The sequence below is a fragment of the Columba livia genome, chromosome 15 (genome assembly GCF_036013475.1).
Source record: "Columba livia isolate bColLiv1 breed racing homer chromosome 15, bColLiv1.pat.W.v2, whole genome shotgun sequence".
NCBI classification, from domain to species: Eukaryota; Metazoa; Chordata; class Aves; order Columbiformes; family Columbidae; genus Columba; species Columba livia.
This window is the reverse complement of record NC_088616.1, coordinates 8495984-8523058: the sequence shown is the minus strand read 5'-3', so window position 1 is coordinate 8523058 and position 27075 is coordinate 8495984. Positions and strand designations below refer to the sequence as shown.

Here is a 27075-nt window from a genome sequence, read left to right as displayed (position 1 = left end):
ACCACAGTGCTGCTGCCACAAACAGCTGGGACCGGCAGATCCAAGATGAGCAGTGGGCAATGTGGGGGTGATGCCTTCTGGGCTGCCTGAGCTCTGCTCCTCTTCCTCCCACGGAGATGATCTAAGGAGGATGAAGGGGACTTGTTGTTCTTCCACAAGAGCTGCAGTTTGGGTGAGAGCAGGAGCTGTCGCAGGCAGGGCTGTCCATCCATGCGGCTGCATTGCCCTTGCAAATCAGTCCCCTGCCAGGTCTCAGCACATCTGTGCTGCTTGTCTGGTGTGCCACCAGCCCTGGGGATGACATTTCTGCCTCAAAGGGAGTTGGCATCCTGCCCTGCTTGTTCCTGGTGTGTGGACACTTCCAAGCAAAGGGAGGGAAAAGGCTGAGGACTAAAGAAGAGACAAAAAGAATTGTGTTCCTCCTGGCCGTGCTGGTATCTTTTGGATATCTTTAGATACTCTGGACACTTTTCTTGGAGCTTTTGAAAACACCACCACTTCTTACTCAAGGTCATGGGGAAACTCCCCACAGTGTGCACTCATTTGGCAGAAAGAAAAACTTGCATGCCTTTCACCAGATGGAAAGTGCAAGGTGGGCTGGGACAGGCTCCTTGGGATGATGAGGACCCTCTAGGGACAATTCCTGATTTGTCTTCCCAGCTCCAGAGTCCTCTCAACCTGGTATCTCAGTCTGCCCTTGGTTCACAGTTGAAGAGCATGCACTGCACTCAGCCCTGCCGCTGCTGCAAAGCCGGTTCATTACCTCCCTCCTGCCCAAGATGGAGCAATTCTGCTCCAGGTTGTCTTAGCAGCTTCACATGTCTACTCAGAAATCTCCTGGCCGACCTTGGCCCTTCTTTAGTCCACGTTTGGTAACTTTCCATTGCTCTGAGCTCTGGCCTGCCCATGTTGGGGTAAGAGAAAACTGGTTGTGCTGGGCAGGAACCACTTCTCGTCCCCAGCTGGTTCCACCTGGTAGCCCACTGTTCTAAGTGAGCGCCCAGCTCCCCAGCCCTGCCATGGGATGCACCGACACAGCTGACTGGGCAGGATGCAGCAGGCAGGGCACCTTGGGGCTTGCCTTCCCCCCATCACTTCAGCCACATCCTCTGGATTCATGTAGTCCCAAATCACTTGGATGTCCCTCACTCAGCTGCCAGTCAGTGCATGCAAGGGGTTAACTCACCTTTGCATCAAACACGTCTTCATTTCTTGATGGCACAACAAGCACCCTGCCAGTGCATGGCAGCATCCTCTTCCCCTGAACATAGGGCTGGATCTACCCCATCTTTTCTCATGGACAAACCCAAGGGCATTTGCAGCTCCGTTCCTTAGATCATGGTTCTCCCTGACAGGCTGGGGTGCAGCAGGAGGAGGTGATGCTGGCCACAGCTCCTGCCATCCTCCGTGCAGCCCTGACACTGTGACTGACCCACTGCAGCATGGAATCCATCCCCCGAATTTGCTGATGGTCCTTTGCCACCAACCCAGGGAAATCAGGGCAGACACAGCACCTTCACAGATCTGTGGGATGCTCCCATCTAGTGCTTGGAGCTGCCCTGCTCATGAGAAGCAGCCTGACATGACGCTCTGTCACTCTTCCCCACAAACCATGGGCCCTTTCTCAAGTCCCAGGGTATCTGAGGTGTCCCCACAGCTGGCCCTGGCAGCACATCAAGCCAGAGGCTCGCAGTCACGTCAACAACTTGTTGGAGATGTAGCAAAGCCACCCTCAGTGTCCCAGCTCCTGTCCCTTCATGCCCCAGGTCCACTCAGCTTCCCTGGGACTGTGTCCTTGTGTGGGCAGGACCAGGAGAGCAACAACCTCCTCTTTTACAAGGAACCTTGAAATCTTGTTCCTTCCACTGCCTTGCCCTAGATAAGCCTTCCCTGAGGGTTTGTTTATTAGGAAACTTCCCCTCCTCCCAATCCCTGAGCTCTCCTTTGCTCTTGAACCTGGAGGAGAAGGAATACTTGAGCAGGAGCAGCTGTACCCACCTGGGGTTAGAAACCCATAAAAGTTGTGCAGCTCCATTGACCAGGAGCTGCTGGGCTCTGAGCTGCGCTGGGGACCTGCTGTGACCCCATGTCCCCCCTGCCCTGGGGAGAAGGGGGGCTGCTGGCCTCAGTGGGGCAGGGGAGGGATTTGGCTGGGTCCTCCAGCTTGCGACTGGGAATGCGCTTGGTTTGGCAGGAAAGCGGGGGACATGCAAGTAGGGGGACTTTGGTCAACCATGACCAAGAAAGATGCCTATCGGGTGGGTCTGCCATAAAGGGCGGGTGATGGCTGCCTATCAAATGCCTTTAGGGTGACCAAATAGCCGTGTAATGGGCCCTGTGCTGGAGTGGGCTGAGGGCCCTGGGGGTGCAGATTGCAGAGTGGATAAGCCACCCTGGTAGTTCAGCTCCCATCCATTATTTAAATTCAAAGGTAAATACTTTCATCTTTTCAACTGGATTGGTGCCACCAGCTCTGCCACCTTCTGAAGGTCCCATCCTGGTGGCTCACAGGCAGGATCTCTGGGTAGGGGACTGCCCTGGACAGACATGGCAGGGAGGGGAGCCATCGCCTCCATGGGGTGCCACCAACATCCCTGGAGACAGGGTGTAAAGGCTGAGCAGCAGGGTGACACTGGGGATGTGGGACTTGACTCCACATCCTCCTCTCAGCTCTTCCATGCACCAGGACGCAGGCTCTGCTGCTGCTGCCCCATGGCCCAGCTGAGAAACCCCAGCAAGAGAGCCGGGAAAAGGCTGTGTGTGTGTGCAAGGACTTCTGCAGGGGGAATGAGGACCCTCATGGCTCCTGGGAAGACATTTCTCCTTTTGACGACTGCCTTCTGACATAGCAGGCTGCCCCTCTCTCCAGCACAGGACAAGCTGGTGGGGTCCCAGTGCTGATCCAACAGAACACAGTCAATACCCACCCACGCAAATATGGACCACGTGCAGCCAGCATCAACATCTGGCCACATCCTGCTGGTGGCTCACTCTGAGCCTTCAAAACTCAGGGAGTGCGTGGCTCTGTGAAGGAGAGCTGTAGCTTGGGGGCACAGAGAGAGGAACAAACCAGACAGCAGCAACTCCTGCTCAGAGGTTTTCCCTTTAATGGTTTGGTTTTTGTTTTGTACATTCGTAAAACTGTGAACAATAAATACTGTGTGATCAGCCTGCACCTCCTACTTGCTCCCCTGGCTTTCTGTGGAGGTGAGCGAGACCGTGAGCAACATGGCAGGGGCTGTCTGCGGCAGCTCCGCTCATGGGCGAAGTGCCCAGCTCACAGCGTGGGCACCACGGAGCACGGCAGCAACCCAGCCTGGGGTGCAGGATGGAGTCAGGGCTGGGGAGGGAGAGGTGACTTGTGTGCAAGCGGTATCTCAGCTAAAAAGAGATGAAAGGCAGCACTGCCTGGTGGTCTGATCTGCTGAAGCCCAGGGCTGCTGGTCACAGAGCTCAGCTACCCCTCTGGTGTCTTGGACCTCTACGGTGCCCAAGTTCAGGTGAAGATCTGCTAAAATGCTTAGGGCTGGGAAGAGATGGGGCTCCTGGGTGGGCAGAGGGACCCACACGTCCTGTTGTTCTTCAGAAGAGGTAAAGATTGGGTGGGCATGTGGTGTCAGGGGTGCCATGGGGTGTCATGGGGAAGATGGGGCTCCAGCTTCTTGGCTGTGTCTGTGGGTGCCTTGCTGTGTACTGGGTGAGGGTCCCGGTTGGAAAGATGCACAGAGAAGCTGGTGTGGGGGAGAGTGGGAGACCTGAGACATGGAAACGGGGAGGGGCTGGTGTGGGAGGCAGTGGCTGCCAGGGCTGTGTGAGCGAGGGAGCTGGGAAGGAGTGGGTGACACAGGGTGGCGGAAGAGGCTGGAGAGAGACTGGTAGGCTTTCTAGAGTGGGTAATCTGAGCCAGGTGCTTGGTATGGAGCAGTCTGTTGTAATGATGGTGTTACAGCATCCGAAGATGACAGCACTATTCAAACCCAGAAAGAAAGGCCCACTGCAACCTCTACTGGGCTCTAGGATCTTGCACCCAAGCTCTGGGGTCTGTTCTGGTAGGGTCCATGACCTTCACTAGCCCCTGTGGGGCCAGGGTCATGCTGGGAAGCAGCAGGACATGGCCCATCAGGAAGATTCGGAGCCGGCTCAAAAAGGTCCATGGTGCTAAGCTGAGCAACTCTCCTTCTGAATCCACCCCATCCCACACTTTTCTCCAGAGGGAAGAGACCAATAACTCTACAGGCCTGCATGCCCTAAGCAAAGTCCTTGGTGAGAAACTAAACCCTTTGATGAGGTGGGAGCTTTGTTCAGAGAGCAAACAGGTGACAAGAGTAAATTCTTCCTGTTGTCTGGGTCCATCAAAGCACTTGGGAGTCCCACGTCCCATGTGAGGACTTGCCTTCTTCATCCTTCCACAGTAGCATTGTCCACTTTGTGTCTAGAGAAGAGCCAGTATCTAAAGCTCCCTTGCTGTGCCATGTAGGTCCCTCATCTGTGGCTTTGCTTGCTGTCCTCTTTGTCCTGCCCTCCCATGTCCCATCCCGGCTTTCACACTGCAAAGAACAAGCTACCAGGTCAAGTTGGTAAAGAACCTGGGTGCTAACAGGAAGCTCCACCATCTCCTTAAAAAGGAATTGTGGACGGGAGAGGAAAGGGTGCCTGGCTTTTCCAAGCCGAGGAGAGCACAATATACCTGCCACAGTGGGAGGGAGTAGAAGAAACCCTGTCCCAAATACGGGGATATCCTCAGCCAGAGCAGATGCTGCTCAGCAGGGTGGCAGGGGACAGGGAGGTGTGACTGCTCTGTGGTAGGTACCAGCCTGCCCAATATAGGCCAGATCCCCCAGTGAGCATGGGGAGAAGGCGGCCCTTTGGGAAGGCCAGTGCTCACCCCACAGATGGCAGGCAGCAGGTACCTGCCTGGGTGGCTGGCTCTGGTCCTCTGGCTGAGGGGTGACTGCTCAGCATTGTTCCAGCTTGCGACAGGCCAAGTTTGTCCCTTCGTAGCTGTTTATAGAGTGTTTGCCCCTTGAGCAGTGGAGTTTGTGGCAGCATCATCTCACCTATTTTGCTGTCCCGTGTCACCATTTAGAGGATTAGAAGTAGTGGGCAGGAGCTCCTGGGACCAGTACCCTGCAGGGACGGAACCTTCATGTGGAACGTGCATCATGTCTGCATGGGGGGAGGCCATGGGGGCAGAAGGAGGGAAGGTCCTTTCTGTGTAAAGGCAAAAGGAGGAGCCAGACACTGAATGGAGAAGCAGTGGGCAGGAATGAGTCCCCATAGCCAAACAGTCCCCACACATGGCCAAGTCCCACTGGCAGGAGAACTCAGGACCTGGGCGTGAAGCTGTGGCAAAGTGGCTCCCATGTCATCTGGTCATTGTGGCTAGGAGGATGTTCTTGTCTCCACAGTGTGGAAGTACTTGGCCTCTGGGTCAGTCCAGCTGAGCATTCTCTGCTGTGACCCTGAAGCCACCATGTCTTTGCTCTGTACAAGGTGACAGCCACAGTCTGAGCACAACCACAGCTGTATCAAGGCTTGGCCTTGCAGATACGCAGTCTGTGGTCACTCCCTTGTCTGGAGGTCATGGGAGCTGGGTTGCAAAAGTCCCTGAGTGTCTCTGATGAGAGGGCTGGATGAGCCTTCTGCTGAAAGCTTTGTGCTTTTAGCAGTTTTCTTTTCTTGCCTGCTAGTCACTTCCCTTTTGAAGGGAACTCCAGGACCAGGGAGCTGTGGCTGTGGAGCATGCAGAGCCCAGGGGCACTGTCCTTGGCAGTGTGGCAGGACAGAGGCTGGTTTCTTACATATTGTGGAGTCAAAGAGGGACTCATGGTTGCTGGGACTCCACATGACATGGCCCCAGCCAAGCAGTGGTTAAGCTTTCATCCATGGGGAAGAGGGGGAGTGGAGCAGTGGAACACTAGGAGGGTGAAGCATAAGGTGGTGAGATCCAGGAGCTTTTGAGCACAGTGGACTTAGGGGTCAGCATGCAGAGGGCTGTGGACACACACTGTGTCTGTCTCGCTGGGGAGGCTGCAGGACAGGGAGCGCTGCATGGCCCGGCAGCCCAGGGGCCCGTCCTCAGTGGTGACCGGGAGCTGAGGGCCCTGGGTGGTGCTGGATCTGCCATCAGAGCAGAGCAGGACACTGGAGTCTGCCTCACACTTGGTGGTACGGCTGTAGTAGGGCTCCATCACGTGCCGGAGCTCCAGGGGCATGGTGAGCGGCAGGACCTCGGCCTTGATCACAGCACCCAAGTGGGGCTCGGAAGAGGATGCCCGGAGGCTCTCAGAGCGGCTCATCTTGATCAGCAGGTCAATGGTTTTGTTCTCAGCCTCAGGGAGGCAGTTTGGCAGCCCCTCCCCATCTCCAGCCTCCCCAGTGGCTGTACATTTGTTGAAGGTCCCTTGGTCTTTGCTGTGGAGCTTCTCACTTCCCAGGCTCGTGTTGCAGGGCTCCTTCTTGGCCTGCTGAACCTTCTCCAGACCTTCAGAGGATCTCTTCACTGAGAGGTCCAGAGGCCCCTCATGGAGTTTGGTGGCTTTCTCCAGTGTCTGGTGGATGCGGTAGAGTTCCCTTCGGATTTTGACCAGCTGGTCTCTCAGCTCTTTTTGCCCAGGGGTGTCCTCCTTTGCCAGATCAGACAGTTTCTTCTCCACCTCTTGGTATTCCTCCAAGGTTTTGGACAGGTCCCCAATAAGCATGGTTGTGGCCTCAGAGTCTGTCATGGTGGCAGAAGTCTCTTGGGATCTGTTCTGCTTGCAGAGGCCATGATCCAGGCCAGCACCAACAGAGGGAAGAACTTCAGCATCATTGCCCCTCTCTGGTTCCTCAGGCCAGCCTGTGAGGACCTCCATATGCCAGTGGTCCAAGGCCTTGGGGATATGGCCAGGGTTGGCCCTTGAACCACTGCAGAGAAGAAATGGATAGAATCAGTAGGGAGATACGAAAATCCTCATGCATATGTCCAGGTTCAGCATTGCCAGATTCAGTCAGGGTTCCTCTGCTGGCTCCTGCTAGCACGACACCCTTCCAGGAAGGGCTTTGGTCTGAGCATGCAGAGCCCTGGCTGGACCTGCTCCTGGTGTCATTCTCCCAGATGGATGGACACTGAAAAAGGCTATTTCATTACACCCACCAACAAAGGGAGACCAGTCTATTGAGATGGTGCTGGTGAGTGCTCCCACCGCAGCTGGCCAAACCTGGATTCTCCTTCTTACTGGAGCACTGGAGAACGTTGATGGAAATGACCATCTGACAGTCCTGAAAGCCCAGTTGGAGGGTATCCCTCCAGCCAGCCTGAGAGCAGGGAGGAGACAGGTGGAGATAGAAAACCATGGAGAATTTCTCCAGAGAAAGCTCCTCTGCATTCTAAAAGCTGTGGGCTTTACAGTGACATTTCTCTTGGAGCCACAGCTGGACTTGCACAACCAGGGGAGGAACTGAAATTTTCTTAAAAGGAGCTGTGCACATTTCTAGCCCCAGGTAAAAGGAAATGTTTGGAAACATGACCCTCCCTCTGGGCTTCAAAACCAGAAGGCAAATCAAAAGAATGCAAATGTGTATGTTTAAAAATAGACAATGATTGTTCTGGCAACTGTGGGATATCTGGGAGACCCAAGAGGAGATTTCCTGGTGCCTGTGGAGTGCAGGTCCACACCACACAGACACCACATCACTTCTGGCTCTGTATAAAATATGAAAAGTGAGGGGAAGCAAATGGTGACACAGCTCAGGTGCTTGGACACACCTGAAGGTTGTTCCTTTGTTCCTGGAGGGCAGAAAGCCCTGCTCTGGGTGGGCACTGGCTCTCTGGGTGTATGGACCATCGGCCTGGAGTGTGCGTAGCCCTTGGAGACTCATCTCATGGTTTAGAGGCAAGCGGGTTGATTGAGGACACAATGGGGTGTGATGATGGTGTTAGGGTCAGCGAGATGGGAGGAAGAGGTGGAGAGATCAAAGGCACCTTACCTGCTCTGGTAGCTGAGTTTTCCAGGCATCAGCCGTTCAGGTCCTATCAAATCCAGCCCATTGGCAGTGAGCTTCCTCTTCAGGGAGTTGCCTGGAGGGCTGCTGGTCTCCAGACAGGTCACCACTGGTAACTCTGTCTTCCGGATGCTGCTGGGGGCAAAAGCACTGTCCTTCACCCCCACCGGATTCTGGTAGATGTCAGTGGCTGGCTTTTTGCGTAGGTTGTTGAGGCCCAAAGCTGGACTGCTGTCCTTCTCTTGAGACAACCATTTATCCTCTTCTTCCTGCACCAGCATGGTGGGGTGGCTGAGTTCAGAGGCTGGCTCCTCTCTGACCCCTTTGGACCAAGGAAAACCTGTCTTCAGAACTGGCACCTTCAGCAGCCCTGGTTTGGCTGGCTCACTGGGGGGCTTGGCTTGGGGTGGTGTGGGCATGACAGAGCCAACCAGCTGCTGGGCTTCTGGCTTGCTGGAGGACATCTTGCTTTCAGTGGAGCCAAAGGTGTGCTCGAAGAGCAAGGGGTAGTAGAAGCGAGGGAGGAAAGCTGAGCGCTCGGGGCTCTGCAAGGGCTGGAAGTGGGAAGCATGTGGGTGCATCAGCTGGGCTGTGGAAGCCAGGAAGGGCAGCTGAGCCAAGTGCGGGTGTGTTGTAGCACTGTTGGCCATGGTGGGGCTCAGGTAGGAGAAGAGACTGGGGTTCAACGGGTAGTTAATACCCAGCAGTGAAAGGTTGAGGCCCTGAGGTTCGTGGTAGTCATTGTAGGCTGGAGGAGGGTAGCATGGGATGATGTTGCTGTCAGTACAAGGTGGGGAGACCTCAGGTGTGCTCCTCCTTTGCCCATTTGCCACTAGCTTCCACTGCTCCATGAGGATCCCACTGCTGGCCAGGCATTTCTTTGGCACTTTGCAATGCTTTGGCTTAGCATCTACGTCTGGGGAGGCCATTTCCCTGCTTTTCACAACATGGTTCTTGAGGGAGAAGACATCTGTGATGATGAAGTCAGGCTCCACCTCCTTGCAAGGCTTGTCCCTCTTGTTCTTGAAACCAAAGACCAAAGTGTTAACTTCTGACTCAGCTGGGTCACCTTGGCAACCTGCCTCTTCATTTTTCTCCTTCTTCTCACTGGCATCGATCTCCCTCAACAGGCCAGCAACATCCTCCTCCTCCTCTTGGAACGGGATACATTCTTCACCAGCCCCTTCGGCAGGCAGGATCTCCACCCCTGACATTGGCTTGTCCTCGTGGCCATCTCTGCCGGAGCCCTGCTTGGTCCTCACTGAACCTCCTGATGTGGCTGAGGAGTCGCAGGTCTCCTGCTCATCCCGCCGCCCGCGCAGTCGGGAGGTCTCTGTTGCGTGCAGGAGCCGCAGCTCTGGGTGGAGCAGATTGCCCTTCTTGTAGGGCCAGTCAGACTCGATGAGGAGGGAGAGGGAGTTCTTGCACAGGCTGTACTTCATGTGGTTGTAGAGGTGGGACTTCTCCATGCAGGTGAAGGGACATTGGAAACATTTGTAGTTGTAGGGCTTGCCCCATGGCCGTGGGATGTAGTGGGGCTTTTTCGGCTTCCTCTCCTTGTGCTTGTAGACTGAGGTCAGCTTGCAGCCCACGTCGTCCTTGGACATGGTGGCGAGTGCCTGGAGATGGCTCCCTGTGGGAACAGAGTGGCACAGGTATGAATCTTCCTACACGTCTCTGGGAATCACTCTGTGGCCTCCAAGAAAGATGGCACAGAGCTGGTGAGCTGTGCCTGCAGCTCACTGGGGAGATGGCTCTACTCCGTGGGCACCTCCAGGCCCCAGGGAGTGGAGCTGATGGGACCTTGGTCTGGAGCTCCCATGTTTGGGATTTAAACCGTGACCAGTAGTGGGATCTCTACACAAACCCTGTTGGTGTGCCTGTACACACCTGCCCTAATATTAACCCTCTTCTGTCAAACCACCCGAGAGAAAAAGGAAAACAAATGCCATTTAAGGCATTGAAGCTAAACCACCTCAACCTGACACTAACAGCTCCCAGCTGACCTGCCTGCCTGGCTGGAGCCTCCCTGGGGCAGCCCCAGCCCAGGGATGGTTTCCCTGCTGAGGGCAGGGAATGGAGGAGAAACCAACCTGCAGCCCTGAGCACTGTGCCGGGCACGGACCTGTGCAGCTTTGCCATCTCCTGGGGTGCTGCAGTGCCGGAGCCAACTGAGATTTTCCCAAACCCATGCACCAAAGCTTTTGCAGAGCTTGGCTAAGTGCATATTCCTGCAATCCTGCACATGAACGCGCATTCATGGAGCAAAGAGATTGGTTGGATGGACAGACTCGCTGGTAGACTGCCTTCAATCTGGGTTGCTGCAGGAAAGGCAGTCCTGCCTCTCTGGCTGCTCAGGGCTGACTGTGTCCTGTGTGCCCCTCCGGTGCCAGGACAGGGGTAATCCAGCCTAGAAAACCAATCTGGGCTAAACTCCACCTTCCCACTTCCAGGTGGCTTGCCTGAGACTGAATTGTCTGGGAAATGTCCCCTGAAGCCCCCTGACACAGGGCTGGCCTCCCTGGGGACAATGGGGTCATGTCTGTCCCACAGCCTGTCACCCCACCTGCCCCGGGAGTGGGCAGGGGAGCACAGCACCCCGACTCCTCACCTCCCGCAGGGGCCAGATCTGCAGAGGCTCCATGCTCACAAAATTTGGCTCCTCCACAGATGGCCAAGCATCAATACAGCAGCTGGAGCCATTTGGGGAAACAATCTGCTCTCTGGTTTCTGGGGAGAAGGACTTGAGTTTTGCAGGATGGGATGGGAAAGATCATGTCTCTGCGCTCCAGGGGCAGGTCCAGGCAGTGGTTCCGGGAGCTGGCAGCGTCTGTAACAGGCACTGCTCCCCACCAGACTGGACTGTGCCCAACCCGGCCCAGCTGTAGCCCCCATCCTCTGCTTGGCATAGGGGGCTTCCCTGTGGGGCTGGGGGGGGAGCAGTGCAGCTATCAGGAGGGCTGGGGGCCACAGCAGGGCTGAAGAACTGGGAACAGAGTGGGATGGGCAGGGGCTCACGTGGCTGTGTCACTGCACTGGGAGGTGGGTGTCTGTGTGGCCTCATCATGCTCTCCACCTCCCAAGGCTGGGTGCGTGCCTGCTGCAGATGGCTTTCCGCAGCCGGTCCATGTCCATGGGGCTGGCTGCTCACCCCACGGCCCCGTGCTTCCTCCCCTGAGCATCCCGCTCTGGATACACGTCACTGCTCTGACTGCACTCTGGAACCCCACATGTCCTTCAGGAGCAGTGGCCCTGGAGACAGTCCCGCCAGCCCCATGCGGAAGCGGTGGCTGTGCTGGGCTGAAGAATGCTCCGTGCTCTGCCACCCACTCTCCTCACCACCAGCACCAAGTGGCATCACCTTCCCTGGCAGCATGGTGAGAGCATTTGTGTGACACGAGAGGGAATTTACTTGCACAGAACCCTTTCCACTTTCTTCCTGAGATTTGTTGTCAAACAGTAAAGACTATCTCCTGCCTGCAATGGGGTAGGGAACAAGCCATGCTGTTGCTTCTCCAGTGCAGCACAGGAGCCTGTGGGGCAGGCTGAGCTGCAGGCAGTGTTTGGGGACAGCCATCTACGTGCCCACATGTATTTTGAGCTAGAAACCAACCCTGCCATGAAGACCTGGTCTTCCAGAAAACAGGCAAAAACATCCCCTTGTAATGAACCTGTGTCCCCTGGGATTTTGCAGGGAGCTCCGGGGGTGCAGACTTGACCTGCACCAGCCAATGCTGACTTCTCCCATTGCAGCAGGATGTGCAGGCAGAGCTTGGGGCCTCCTGCCTGCAGGTTCGCTGCAGCAAGTGACAGCCTGACCGCCTGCCCGGAGCGACACGCTTGTCCTTGAGCCCTCAGACACGTTCTGCGTGCGTCATGCCTGTGAGGCCCGAGAGTTCTGCACACCCGCTGTGATGCTCACGGGAGCAGAAGGGATGCAGCAGTGGCTGTGCAGGATGGGGTCCCTCTGAGCATCACTCCCTGCCTCCAGCCACCAAGCCTGGGGTGCCCCAAGCAGCCTGGACGTGGCTGTACCCTGGTCCCCCGCCCTGTCTTCCTGTACAACCCCCCTGCTAGAAGGCAAGAAACAAAGAGCGGCTGAGTGGGGAGCCAGGCTCCTTGGCCTCACCACGATGCACGCCGCCTGTTTGCAGGTCAGTTGAACAGACATTTGCTGTTTATATGCCAGAGGCAGATTAAATCTTTGCTGGGAGACTGGAACTGGTTGTTCCATTCCTGCACACCTGATTCTCCTCCTCCAACACTGCCGCAAAAGCTGTTCCCCTCCTGTGCCTGGTGGTGCGGGGGACGGCAAGGAGCCGTCCCGCAGGGACAGGCAGCTTGGCTGCTTCCAACTCCCTAATGCTGCAGAGAGCAACAGCAAGGGAGGAGAAGAGGGAAAAGCAGAGAAAAAGAAGGGGAGAGGGTGGGAAAGTGCCCTGTGTGTGAGCCAGGCAGGCTCCATCGGAGTGGAGGCATCCCCAAAGCTGGATCAGGCCCTGCGGAGCTGGGAGACAGGCGTTGTGGCTCCTGGTTGCTGAGCAGTTCCCGCACCAGCAGATCTTCGTGGTCTGCTGAGTCTCTCTCTGCCACAACACATTATTTCCAGTGGGCTGTCAGCTGCGGCAGTGGGGGCCGTGCCTGGGGGCAGCGCGCAGCAGGGACCATGCACCTGTGCCTGGGAATTGCAGCATCCCTGCTCTCCTCCCTGGGACTGCCAAGGGGAGGGGGGCACGGTCAGATGGAGGGAGCAGAGTGGCAAAAGAAGAATGAGAGACAAAGGGAAGGAAGAAGGGAGAGATGCCCAGGAAAGAGATATGCGGTCCCCAGTGCTCCAGTATGTAAAAAATCGCAGCCCCAGCCTGAGCTCCAGACACAGGGATGGAGGGAAGCACAAGCAACCGTCGGGATAGCTGAACTGCATCATGTCAAAAGGCCATCTAGTTCTTGTCTCTAATAACAGTCAAAAGCAGATGCTCAGGAGGTAGGGCAAGCATCTACGGTACTGCTCCAATTTTCCTAAACCCTCAGCCATCCCTACAGCAGACCGGGTGCCACTGTGTGGCCCTCCCCACTGTGAATCTGCACAGGTTTATCTTGAAGATGCAAAAATGTCCAACCCTCAACACATCCTGCAACAGGGAGTTCCCAGCACACCATGCACAGCTTCTTCCTCTGGCTTCCCAAGCCTGTTTACCCCGACAAGTTCTTTTGATTCTCCCCAGCTCTTTGGCTGGAAGATGCAGTGACCATGGTCCCTGTCCACCCTGCAGTCACATGGTTCACCTTGACACCTGTGCTTCACCATCTCCTTTCCAGGCTGAAGCTGGACATAGGGCCAAACCCTTCCAGACCCCTTCCCCTTTCCAGAGCCTCCTCCCAGTCTGTGGCAACTGTTTGCAGGCAGGAGCTTGGGCCAGTGGGTTTCCTCTATCAATACAACCAGCACTGCAGCATCTCCACCCATACATAGCCATACCTGCACCCACCGCTCGGGGAGGGAGAGACAAGAAGACTGTTGAAGTGCAGCCATCTCATTCAAAGACAGGTCTTCTAAGGAGTGTGTGTCCACCAGAGAAGCTCTGCCACTCTGAACCTGTCCTCATGCCTGCTCTTGCAGACCCACAAGTGCTTTTCTGGCTGGAATGAAGACTCTGTCTCCCAAACTGATGTCTTCCCTTCTTTGAGCTCTCCAACACTACATGTAAGCTGCCATGGAGCCATACTGCTACATGGAAATTGGCTGCCCTCAGTCTTTGCCAGAGGGCCATAGGACGTGGCATGGAGGAAGGGACTCAGGAAAGGTGCTGAAGTTCTTCTCCACTCAGTGAAGCTAGGCTGAACCTCCTGCCTTGGACCTCGTCCTGCAGCTCCAGACCCTCATAGTCTCTCATGAGCTGGTTCTACCCTGCACAGCTAAGAATCCATTTGCAGCCCCCTCTACTTCCAACACCGAGTGCAAGGCCAACCCTTTCCCACATACCCCTAGCTGCTCCCTTCTGGGCCGCCCAGGTTGTTTGCACTCCTGGGGTTCAGCATCACACCCATCTGTACGGTTGCAGCATTGCTATCTGTCAGCAGCAACTGCCATCCCAGGGAGCTCGCTGCCTGATGACCGTGCTGGCCAGGACGGTGCAGTGCGGAGCAGGAGGATGGCTTCTCTGTGGGATCTCACACCAACCCCAGAGACCACCCTTTTGGTTCCACTACCCGGACTCTCTTATTCCGGTGCTTCTTGTGGGATTTTATCCCTTTTTTGCCAGTGCCAAGGTTGGAGCAGCCAGACAGGCATGGTGGAGAGGGGAGTGCGTGGCAGTGGGAGCCACTGATCAATGCAAACCACTTTCCCTATGCTACATGCTTTTGCCGAAGGGGCTGCTTGGCTATTAGCGGATATTGTGTCCCTTTTTGTTTTCATAGCCTCGGGTTGTGTGGTTTGAGCTTTTAAGCATTTATCAGAGGCTGGGATGAGGGCAATTGTCCATGGCAAAGCAGCAGGCGCTCAGCAAGAGGAGGGAAGCCTGGCTGGTGGGGCCTGGGAGCCCGGCACCCTCCCAAACCTCACCTCATATGGTGGCTGGGTGCTCTTGTAGAGATACCATGTGACGCCATCCTGCTACCTCCGCCTTCGGGGTCCCCGCATCAGCAGCTTTGAAACTATTCCCACCTCAAGACATGCGCTCCTCTGGCTTGGTCTCAACTGTTGCACCAAAATCTCTTCCTGTGACCACAAAATGTCTTCAGAAAGGCCTGGGGTTTCCCATCTGCCCCACACTGCCAGTCCTTCCATGTCTGCCCACCCACAACGTCTTTGTACGTAAGGCCCAGAGGCTGTGCTCATTCCACAGCTCAGCGTGGCTCTGTGCCTGGAGGGTTCTCCATCACCATTTCCATGTCTCCATGTGTGGGGTCACCACACCATGCGCTTCACATTCTGGGGGCTAGCCAAAGTCAGGGACTAAAAATCTGATAGCACTTGGGTTCTCAGTCTTTGGTTTTCCAGAATCTGGGAGAATCTGGAGCTTCTGGTTGGGAAAGCCCATCTTCCCTTGACAGACAGCTTTTGGTGAGGGCTACCTGCAGACCCAGTCTGTAGCCCTTCCCAAACAGCAGCCCAGAGATGAGGTGGCTCTGCCTTTGTGAGCACTGCTGCCTTTTGAAGTGCAGACTGTCTGAGATCACCCACCCAGCCTTAGAGTGTCCTTCAGGTCAGATGATTAAATTCCTCCCTGCTGTGTGCCAGTGCCACGGCACCTTCACGCATACAAGTCTTCCCTAATTACAGGTCGATATCTTCTCCCTTCCATGCACTTGTTCAAAAAGTTTTTCTACACCTCTGACCTCTCCTGAGCTTCTCTGCCTCCAGCCTCCACCCCCAAAAAGCAGCTGTCTCTTCCTGAATCTCAGCCTGAAGACTCCCCAGGGCAATCCCAACATCCTACAAAAAGCACGTGTGGTGGCAAGGCAAGTGTTCAACCAAGTGAAAATGGGTTGGAGTCACTGTCTTCTGCCTGTGACACACACAACACAACTCACAGGTTCCTTGAGAGATGAGATCAGGCCGTCACAGCCTCCAGGCTACTCCACAGCGATGCGAGGGTCCTCTACCGCAAGAGGCTTTCCTCCCACAGCCTTTCTTGCTCCAAGCCCTTCAGGGCAGGAGACAGGACCTGGTGAGGAGATACAAGTCTGTCTCTCCACATTATATCAACCACCCGCACAAGCTTGTGCCTGGACCCCACTACAGGAGTTTCCTACGTCTTTCTCCACTTCTACCTGCTAATGGAGCCCCAGGAGACCACAGGCTCCCAGCTGTGGAGTCAGTGGCTTAATGGGAAACAGACCTCCAAATCTGTGAAGATGACATCAGTCTCCAAATGAAAATGTGGTAGAGAGGTAGAGGGGAAAGCCAGGAGGATCAGCAGTGTGGCTGGCACCCAAAGGTATGCAGAGGACATGGTGTCCAAGGCTGCCATGGTGAGCAGGGGGAGAGAATGAACGTCTGGAGAAAAATGTGGGATGCCAGAGAAGCGCATGCAGCTGGAATAGGAAGGTATAGTCCAGCTCTCCTACACGGAAAAGTCTGTGTCACACCTGTGATGTGTAGGGCTCCTGGAGGTCCAAATGACACCACAGTGTTACCTTTACTGTTCCCATGGTATGGAAAAGTGCTTGATGTAGTCAGCTTCGTACTGGACATGATATGCAGCACACGAAAAATTTCCATAACTTCTTCCAGTTTTTATGACCTCTGAAGTTTCTTTCCCCACTTTCCTTCTCTTGCTGGCCTGACAACCCAGGATAGTGTCCCACTGCCTGTGACCACCTACCCTTGGAGATGCTCTCTCCATGTTCCACTGGGCAGACCTCCGGGGACGGTGGTTCTTCTCCAGAAGCCCCTTCGTCCTGGTCACCCAGGCCTGTCCCTTCCCATGTGCCAAGGCGCACAGGCAGCAGTCCAGACAGGGCAATGTGGGGCTCAGCTCTGGGCTGATTCCCAAAATCCAGCTCTTTCCATCATCACAGACCAAGCCATGTCCTTAGTGTGGACACAGATATTAAATTGTCTCCTCTGCCCTGTTGTGAGCACAGGTCCCTGGGTATGGACACAGGGCACCCTGCCACCTCTCCTGCAAAGTGATGAGCTCTGTCATACAACGAGGTGCATCTTCTTGCCCCTTGTTCAGTCAGAAGGCTCCATGACCTTCCCAAACCTCTGCAGTCAAGTTCCTCCACACCAATACTTAGAAACATTCCCTTCCTTTTCACTTTTTACTTATCCTTGGGCAGTTCACGCTCCTTAAATGCCCATCTCTTATCATGCTTCCTAAGACACCTCAAAGGTGGCCAAAGTTTCCTATCAATATAACCTTTCTCAAATCCTGAGCTCTGTCCCACAACATACCTGCTGTGGACTAGGTGACCTTTGAAGGTCCCTTCCAACCCAAACCGGCCTGTAATTCCATGACTCTGTGAAAAGGGGGGCTGTTGCAACATTGCTCCCATGCTGCAGTAGCACAGGACACTGCTCCAATGGCACTGAATTTTCTCTTCGAGGGCAAACACCAGCAGCGCTAAACCATGGGCCTGAAAGAGTCTCATGTCCCTCTTTGTGTCCCCAGCCTGCGTGGGTTTGCAGAGCTGGCGCTGGCCCCATTTTATACCCAGGACGATGTGGGCTTGTCCCTGCTCCCACCCACCAGCCTGGCTCTGGCTCCAGCCAGAGATTTGCAGGCAGCAAGGGAAATGTTTAAATAGCAACAAGGTCTCATCAGCCACTGCGATACTGCCACCTGAAAGGACTAGGTATATTCAAGGTAAAAGCCAATAAACTAAACTGGTAAGCGGGTTGATGCACCAATCTGGCAGCAATGCATGCAGTACAGACTGCAGCACCCCTGCACTTCAGTAACCACAACTATCGAATCCAGCCTGTTTTAAAACTGATTTCAAAACAGCCTCAATTAGGAACCACCTGTGCTTCTCCCTCCCCACCCATAGATGAGCACAAGCAACCCCACCTGTGAAATAAAAAACGAAAGGGGAAATGGTTTGCTGCTGGCTGGGAGAGCTTGGGAACAGCGGGGAAATTGCAGAGCAGGAGAGATGGTTGGGATGGACTCCAGGGAAAGTGCAGGAGCTGAAGCAGCCAGAAACCCTCTCACAGGGATGGGCCTGGCCTGGCTTCTTGCTCTCAGGAAGGGAGACCTGCAAAGTCTGCAGGAGACAAACTCTGATTTTGCCTGGAGGATAAGATGCTCTCAGCAGAGAGGACAGACATGGGAGGGATGCTGCCCTGGGAGGAGGCTCGCCAGGGGTACCCTGAGCATGCCAGGCAGCTCTTCTCTTTGCACTCGCTTTGCAGGCAGACTTGCGACCCCCCCCCAACCACCCACATATTTAATCTTGGGCAGGAACATTTGCAATGCTGTGGGCCCACCTGCAGGCAGCGGACACCTCTCTGCCTGCTTCCTGATAAGGGTGTGTGGTGGGGTTTTCTTAATTCGCATGAAGGCAGCTCTCAGGGCAACGCTGCCTGGTGGTCTTGCTCCCTGCATTTCCATGTCCTCACCCACCCATAAAAAAAGGCAGAGAGGCTTGGCCCCTGGCCCCACATCATGGGCTGTGTTTGGGCTGTGGCGTGGGGATGGGAGCCAAGGGATGTCGCTGAAGGCAGAGGCTGAGATGCCGAGCGGGCAGGTAGCATTTGGCCCCAAAATCGCCCAACCAGGTCTGTACTGGCCAAGGAATGACCAGGAGTAATAATGGCCTGAGGCAAAGCCACCGGGACTTTACGAAATGATGTTATTAGCTAGCGCATAAAACAGGGAAGGAAGCTCATTAACCTGTGCTGTGCCATGGGACGACACAAAATGGCCGTGCAGCTGCATTTCTGCAAGTTGCAGGCTGCCCAGCATCATGCATTGGCAGTACCGGAGGGTGCTGGGCTGGGGACGTTTGGATTAGCCACTGTGACAGTCCCCAAGATGCGCACACAGGAAGGGGGGTGACTTTCTGCCTACCCCCTTCAAACCTGGGTCCCCTCCCAAACCTGCTTCTGGATCAGGCAGGACTATGAAATGTCTGGGGAGCTCCAGAAAAGGGTGAGAGGACCCAAGGGGTTGGGAGGTGACACATCCACAACCTCCCATCCTGGATCTTCACGGAGAGGAATCCAAACCCTCCCTGCAGAGACGGGGGAGCAAGAAGCAGCGGGACCCCATGCAGCCATGCAGGCAGCACCCAACCAATACCCCAAAGTGCAGGCAGCACCTGACAGATGCCCAAAACCTCTCCCCATCCCAGTCCTGGGGTTTGCCACCACTGTGATGTACATTTTGGGCTTCCTGACCTGATTTCCTTGCCCCCCCCCCAATTTTTTTAAGGGCCTAAGAAGGCTCTGACTGCTGTGAACTGTTCCTCTTTACATGACCTCTTGATTAAACTGCCGAAATTACTGTAAACAGGCATTCTCTGGAGTGAGGAGGTATACGCCTAGTCAACACCATTAAGCATTTCAGTAACTAACCTCCTCCAACAATTCATCAGCTCAGTTTAGCTTTTGCTTCAACTTAAGAAGGCTTTAGAGGAAAAAAAAATTACAGATAATATGGATAATATTGTCTCACTGCTAAATTTCACCTTTCCCCTCTGTTTGTATTTCTTTTTCACAATTGTGAATATTTATCATGTCTCCAAGCCCGCACAAAACCATTGCTCTTCTTGATTATTATACAAACATGAAGAGGTAAATACCTTAAAATTAATCTGTGCTCTGTGCCCACCCAGGCTGGTTCCCAAAACATTGCTTCATTTTTCAGTGAGAAGAAAAGTCAGACCTCTGCAACCTACCACACGCTTGCGGGGAAACCGTCCAAAATCTGCCCCAAACTTTCTATTGTCAGAGACTCGCGTGAGCAAATTCCCAGTGAAGGCAATCGGACATGTCATTAGGAGAACAACCCAAGCAGAAAGGCCCCATATGACCTCCCCGGTGCCAAGCGCCTTTAATAAGGAGCTACAACGCTTGCAAAGAGACCGGCAAGTTGGATCAAAGAGCATCACTTGGTGATGATCGCATTCCTGCATGCAGCAGTTTCTCTGCCCGTTCCTGCATCTTGCACATCCCCTGTCCAGGTACCCGCTCCTGTCCCCCCGCCGAGCCCCCAGCTGTGGCACTGCACCCAGCTTTCCATGGGGCAGCTGGGCTTTTTTTTAGGGGGAGTGCAAAACCGATGGGATAAGGCAGCTTTTAATGAGCGGGATGTTTCCCCCTCCAAGTCCTCAGTGGGTTTTTGTTCCCGCAGTGAGACCTCCAGCTGCCCTCAGCACCTTCCACCCCTTCCCACCCCTTCCAGCCCCAAAACAGATTGAAATGTCAGGACTTACAGCTCGGTCCCCTTTCCCGTCCCAGCTGGGTCCCGCTCGGGCCAGGAGGCAGGGGGAGCGGGGTGAGGGCTGTCCCCCAGGTGGAGACCCAGCGTTCCCAAACCCCACCAAGGCCGGGCGCAGGTGACTTCCAAACCTGCTCCTGAGCATTTACGTAGCTGTTTGCACGAAACATCAAACTCGGGAACAGAAGCACCAACCCAGGAGTCATTTACCCCCCCCCGCCTCCCCGTCCCTCCCCACCCTCTTGTTTGGTTTCATTTGTAACAATTTGCCCCGCAGGCTTCTCGCTGATTTGCCATGTCCCTGGCAGGGCTTCGACCAGGGAGGGGGAGCGGGAGCCAGACGGGAGCGGATGGGGGGAGCCATGGGGAGGGTGGTGGGGAGAGGGATAGGCCAACAGGAGCGTGGCTTGCCGAAAGCAGTTCAGACCTAGGAAAAGCTCTAATGTGCGCAGACGGAGCAGGCTGGGGGCGAAACCAGCTGGGCTGGAGGAGAGCGTGCTCGGCGAGAAGCTGGTTTGGGGCTGGGTGCGTGTGGGGCTCGGGGCTGGCTCCTTCCGCTGGCCCTCTGGCCCCAGGAGGGTGGCAGAGGCAGGAGGGGAAGGTTAGATGTGAAAAATCCCCTCCCAACATCAACTTTTCCTATCGGCAAGTAATAGGCAGGATGCCAGCTTGGTTTTCTCCAGCATTAATCATTTACCTGCTCCAACCGCCACCCGGTGCCCTGACAGCTCTTGCACATCTCCAGTGCACGATGCCCCCCTTGGCACAGTGTGATGGTCCCCATGAGCTGGAACAGCCTTGCCATTTCCCCACCCTGTGCCCACCCTGGAGCTTGTGCCATCATCCTTACCCTGTGCCCACCCTGAAGCTCATGCCCTGAGATCCCTGTGTGGGGCTCACACCATCACCTGTTGGGAGAGACAGAAGCCCCTCATGTGTGGATGCCTCCTCCCTTTGCAGGTCCCTTTCTCCTACAACAGTGAGCCCCAAGCCACCCAGTTTTGGTGTCTGGCACCCACCTAAGTGTTGTCCCTGTCTGGAAGGACCAGGGGCAGCTGTAGTCTGAGAAACACCTTGCAAGACGCTGGATCCAGCCAAGACATCTGTGCTGGGCTGACACTGCACTGCATTGTTTGTTGCAATTCCTTAAAATCAAACCCTCCAAAAACTACCCGATGCTCTGGCCCAGCTCATCTCTTTGGGGCCAAGAGAGGGGACCCTGTGTCCCACCTCACTGTTGACACATCCTCCCTGTTGCCTGGCCACATCCTTGGTTTAGTATTTTTGCCAGATCCAGCACCAGGCACAGTAGCACGGGGACCTTAAGCTGCCCCCGGTGTCCCCCTCCACTCTGCACCCCTGCGCCATGCGAGGACCCTGGCTTTGCTCTTGTCCCCGAGCCGTAGCAGGGATGCAGCCCTTCCCAGGCGCTTTGCAGGCAGCCGGCCCCAATCTGCCGTGGCACAGGGCCACCTGTGCTGGCTGCCCACGCCATCTGCGAGGGGGAAGGTCGGGGGGAGCCGGCTGCCATCCCCCCGCCTGGGTCAGCCAGCAGGGGGACAGCCGGGGGGGGCACGGCTGACTCGCTCCATCCCAGGGTGCTGGCACTGCCACCCACAGCCAGCGGGAGGAAGATGAGGGGATGGGGGCAGCCCCCACTCGGGTTTCTCCTGGGGTCTGTTGCCATGGGGCTGGAGGGGCTGGTTCTGAGCCCTTCAGTGGGGTGCCCGGGTGGGGACAGGCTACACCCCAGTCCCCCTGCACGGCTGCAGTGCCATGCTCCCTGCTGCCTCTGGATGTCCCTTTGTGTGTGGGAGCAGCTGTGGACCCTGGACAAGGTGTGTTTTTGGGGGTCTCTTGGATCCAGACCCCCCGCACTGTGCACATGGCTGAGCACGGGGGGTCCCATCCCCTCCTGCCCAGAACTGCCCTGGTGCTGCTCCTGAGGGGAGCAGCTGCAAACCACCATCCCCTGCTCCCTGCCTGCTCAGCTCCAGGAGCATCCTGAGAGCTCCCGGCTGCGGCCACAGCCAACTGTGCATCTGGAGCCGCACAACCACCGGAGCCAGGCACCAGCGGGTTCATTCCAGGAATCCCCATGGGTGCTGCGGCAATCACTGTCCTGCTCACAGGGGACATAGTCCTTTGATGAGACAATAACAGAGCCTGCCCTGCACCTTCCTACAGGTAGCTGGAAAGTTTTATTCATCACCGGCTGCTGGAAAGGTCACAGTGTCCTCCTCCTCTTCTATTTCTGGCCTGTGCCCTTTCACCATCAGAGCAGGGAAGCGCTCCTGTCCCCTGGACCCCGGACACGCTGTCTCGGTGTGGCTGCATCCCTGACACCTTGGCCCCGGAGGCGTGTGGGAGGGCTGCGGGGAGGATGCTTTCCGCATGCCCGCACGCTGCCCACGCCGGCTGGGCTCTTTACGGACCAGAAAAGCTGCTGCAGGGCAATGAGAGCTGTGTGCGGGCTCAGTGCCGTCAGCTTCAGCCCCAGTGCAGGGAAATCAAGAATTTTGGGATGCAGGCAGCATGCGTGATGCTGCTGGAGTCTCCTTGCTGCAGAACCTGCAGGAGAGGGATCTGGTGCTGGGTGTACCAGCATAGGCATGTTCCCAAAGTGGGGGGGCTGAAACAGCCCGTGCCATGCCTGGCACAGGGGTGCAGTGGGGAGCGTGGGTCTGGAGGGACCCCGGGAAGCGCTGAGCCCTCTCCCGGGGGATGGCACCTTGGGCACACACATGCTGGCAGGCTGGCAGCTGCCGGGGGCTCTCGGCATTCCTGCACAGGCTGGGCTGGCACCCGCAATGAGAGGCAGAGTCACAGAAGCACTGGCAAAGCACGGGCTGTTAGATGCTCCTGGGTCTTAATGGTGCCACCCAAAAACAAGGAGCAAAAAGGGAACAACCCCACAGACAGCAGTGGACAGAAAAAGGAGATTCATCCTGAAAATTGTGCTTCACTCAGACACTGCTTTTTTTTTTTTTCCTAATTCTGAGAAACAACCAAACATTCGTCTGAGCTCTTGTCTTCTGGATGACCAGGTAGACTGGCCCAGGGGTGCACTGGGCTTCCTGGCCACAGTGGCCTGGAGTCGCTCTGGACCAGGTCTGCAGGTATAGATCAACTTACAGGTATACAAGGAGCCTCGGAGACCCACTGTACACCGGGGAGGGCAGTTGCGGACCCCCATTGCCACCCACTTCATCCCAGCACCTCTTGAGAGGGTTATGAACCCAAGAAGAGCTACAGAGGAATCCAGCTCCCATTTCCAGCACCCCCAGCTTGCCCAGATGGCGTTGTACAATTAGACCTGGCCTCACTGTACAGAGCCCAGCCTTTTACAGCTGTGGGCCAACCTGAAGAGGCTTAAGAAAAGCCCTGGGGAGCTTTTTCAATGCCTCTTTGTTCACAGAGCAAAGATATTCCCAGCCCTGAATCTATAGATTGGCCCTTAAACTAAAACAATCTCCAGGGACCAGCAAAACCAAAGTAGATTTTGGTTGTGGTTTGTTATGGTTTGTGGGTTTTTTTCTTTTTATTTTCCTGCGTAGACAGCCTTTGCCCAGGAGGGGTTAGCATGAAAAATGCATGTGGGGATTCGGGGAATGGGGGAGCGTTAGGAAGCAGCTATCGATCAAGTATCTCTGAAAGCCACACAGCTGTGCCAGCCCTGCTGCCTCTGCCAGCCCTTCCCGGCGCTCCTGGTGCTGGTCTCAGTGCCTGCCCCAGGTTTGGGCTGGGGTGGCTGATGTGGTGCCCAGGAATCCACCCCACATCCTGCAGAGGAGCCTACACCAGAAACCTATCCCATGCCTCTGCTGCCCCAGCTCTGCCTGTGGCTCCCTCTGGCTGAACGTGAAACTTGCCCCTTGTGATACGGGTATGTCAGAAATGTGGTTGGTCCCTTTTCTCCCCAGCTCTGGAGGATGATTGCCGCAAGCTCTGCAGTACCATGATGAGGACCTATGGAACAGCAACAGCTCTGCCCTCTCTGCCCATCAACCCACCCACCAGCCCCGTGCCTCTGTACTGCTCCGCTCCAGCAGATCAGAAATAATAACTGCAAATACAAGCCCAAGCCTGATGAAAACACGACAGTACAATGCAAACCCCAGGTATGATCCCTGGACAGGGATCCCTAGGCAAGGCAAGGGTAAAACCTTCTGCTGATGGTGCTCCTGAAAGCATCAAGAGTGGGAACATCAAGGGATGGTGCTGGAGTGGATGCTTCATGCTACTGGTGCTTCCTCCCCCAAACCCAGCACTGCTAGCCAAAACCAGTCTGGAGTGTGGGAGCAGGGCCAGGCTTCAGCTTGGCCAAAAGTGCCCCGAAATTTGTCCCAAATATGAAAATTGGGAATGGTGTGAGAGGAGAAAAGCTGTGAGGAGAAAAGCAGTGGGAGATGGGGATGGTCTGATCCCACGAGGGGAAAAAAAATCCCTGGTATCTTTGCCTCTCCCTTTGGCTGGGCACAAGAGTATGGTACTGGCACCACCAGCTTCACCAGCGGGCACGGGGAGGTACCTGTCTTGCCACCCCTTTGCCCGCCGTCACTCTCTTCTCCAGAGACATGATCCAAGCCATGAGCAGGGGACTCACCAAGCCCCTGCCAGCTGTTAATACAATTCCTGATCCTGGTGACACTGAGCTATTGAGAGGAAACAGGTTTTTCACCTTTGCCCAGGAAAAGCTCACAGCAGCAGAGAGAGATTTTTGGCCCAAATCGTTGGCTGCACATCAGGACACCCGGCACCGACCCCCAGCTCCCTGCCCACCTCCCTGGGCATATCTCTGGCCCCGTGTGTTATGAGGGCATCAGACCTCAGGTCCATAACCTGACTTGGTCGCATGCAATTGCCTTCAGGATGGGCAGCTCCTGCCGTGCTCGGAGCCCCCATACCCATGGGCAGGGTGCTGCCCGGGTGTCCCCCTGGCCCGGTCCGGTGTGGTGGGGGTGCAGATGTCCCTCTCCCACTCACACCACCCTCGCAGAGGTGCCTCTGAGTTAACGTTGCAGGTTCTCTGAGTCCCCTCATCTAATGACAATCTTAATTATGATCTGTGGCTGGATTCTGACGCCCCAATGAAAAGCTGCTCAGAGGGGACTGCAGTGAATGCTACCATTGCATGGAGTCAGCACACAGGACCACGGGAAGGTGAAGTGCACGGATGGGGAAACTGAGGCATGGGACAAGGGCACATCCTCAGCCTGGCCTCCCCCTTGCACACATAGAGCGATTTTATAATCAGAGCACTCACCAGTGATGTATAAGCAGAGATGCCTCAAAACATTCATTCTAATGGTTTTGTCCCTCTTTAATCCATTTACAATTATGACCATTCGTTTTGCCTGGGACTGCAGGGGCTTGCTCAAGTCTGGGAGTCCACAGAGGTTCCCAGCCCCAAACACAGCTGGTGCTCCTCAGTCCCCACACCATCTTCAGACACAGTTGATACCCCAAAGAAAACCAGAAAAAAACCCCAGCTGTACACTCTGTGCGGCCGCGGAGAGCACGTAGCTGTTGCTAGGATTATTTCCCATTCAGCGGGACACAAACTATCTCAGGCATGAAGTCTGTTCTCCCCCTGTGGGGACGGGTATATGGTATAGGGAAAGTCACAGCAGGCGGGCTGTATAGACCCCCATACACACACACACACACACGGACACACGCACAGACAGACACTCGCCCGGCACACTTTGTTTTGCGTTTTGCCGCCGCGTTGCCTCCAGCCCACGTTCCCCATTCAACCCCGGCTGGGAACAGTTTTCTTTGCAAAGGAAATTCCAGCACAGGAAGGTGGATGTATCCAGGCAGGCAGTGGAGGCAGCGGGGTGAGCGAAAGTGCTTTTTTAAAGTTGTTTGATAATTCTTTTGGTTCTTCTTAAAAGAAAAGGGGAGCCCCAGCATGGCCGGGTGGGACGGGATGGTGCCTGATTGGAACAGGATGGTGCCTGGGTGGGAGATGTCTCAGAGCAGCCAGGCAGGAGACGTGCGCTGCCCACAGCCCAGGCATCATCTACAGCAAGAAACATGAGCAAACAAACCCACGGTTAGTTCGGGATTTGGGGATGCTCTCCAGCTCACGGTGTCAGGGTTTGCAGAGAGGCTGCGGCTGTGCCCTGCTGCACCCCATCTCCCATGCTCCCGACCGCTGTCCTGAACTCTAACTTGCACAGGCACCGCTGGCACCAAAAAAGGTTTAAAAAGCCCCACTAATGACATCAAATACTGCCCAAACCACCTGCCTGCACAACAGCCAGGCACTGCTGCTCGATAGCAGGAGCCGAGCATGTCCCTCGCACCTTCCCCCTCCCTGGGACAGCCTGCTGGGGAAGGGGACGCCGGCGACTTACCTGCACACAGGACTCCTCTTCCTTCGCTGCAGCTCCGCTCTGCCTGATGTTCACTCTGTGAAAGTGGGAAGCGTTTTAGATCATGCAGTAGGTTATATATTGTCTGCAAGTCTGGCCCTAGGGCGTCCATCAGTTGGTCTTGCTTTGCTCCTGCCCCTATATGGAAGATGCATCACATGCTCCACAGCTCTCAGCTATCAGCCTGGCGAAAGGGGAAAAGAAGAAGGAGAGGAAAAAGGGGGAAGAAAAAAAAAATTAAAAGTCTCTTCATCATCATGAAAGAGGCAGTAAGAATTTCTCAGTGGAAAACCCACCAGCCAGAAATCCCTGCCTGACCCGAACTTTCCCCGCTCTCCTTTTGTTATCCCTGGCTCCCAACGGCCCCTTTCATCTGCTGTTCAAGGCCAGGGAGATGTGAAGCCGCCTCTGCCTTGATCCCGCGCCCGCCTCACTGCCGAGCAGGTGAGGGGCTACGGCTTTGCTTCCAAAAGCCGCCATCCCTCTGCGGCTCTCTGAGTGCAAAATATTTATATTCCCCAGTAATGCCCCTGGTGCTGCCAGGCTGGGCAGGGATGGGGCACTCCCAGGGCTTTCCAACTGTCCTTCCCTGAACGCACCCAGAGACCAGGTCCTGGAGCAAAGCTGCTGAGATGGCATCCCCTGGAGTGGGTGCTGGCCAGGAAGAGCTCTGTGCAGTGCGTGGGACCGGGGCAGCCACCTTCACCCATCCAAGCAAAAGGGGTGTAAGTGGGAGCTGCTGGTGCATAGCCAGGCATGCACGGGTGTCACAGCCACCCCCATGGTGGGGACAGTAAGGACAGGCAGGAGGCTCC

The 27075-nt window shown here is 55.6% G+C and overlaps 1 protein-coding gene across 2 annotated transcripts; it reads right to left on the bottom strand.

Annotated features, from left to right (window-relative positions):
• Window positions 1–3084: 3084 nt before the first annotated feature.
• PRR35 (proline rich 35) lies at window positions 3085–26455 on the bottom strand. Of its 2 annotated transcripts, none has more exons than XM_013368064.3 (3): window positions 26243–26455; window positions 7969–9616; window positions 3085–6906 (listed from the first exon to the last, which is right to left on the bottom strand). In XM_013368064.3, the coding sequence occupies exons 1-3, from the start codon at window positions 26370–26372 to the stop codon at window positions 5973–5975; spliced, it is 2712 nt and encodes a 903-aa protein (XP_013223518.3). In that variant the 5' UTR covers window positions 26373–26455; the 3' UTR covers window positions 3085–5972. The 2 variants fall into 2 exon arrangements, with proteins under 2 accessions (XP_013223518.3, XP_064887072.1); XM_065031000.1 differs by lacking the exon at window positions 26243–26455 and adding an exon at window positions 19873–20124.
• Window positions 26456–27075: the final 620 nt, after the last annotated feature.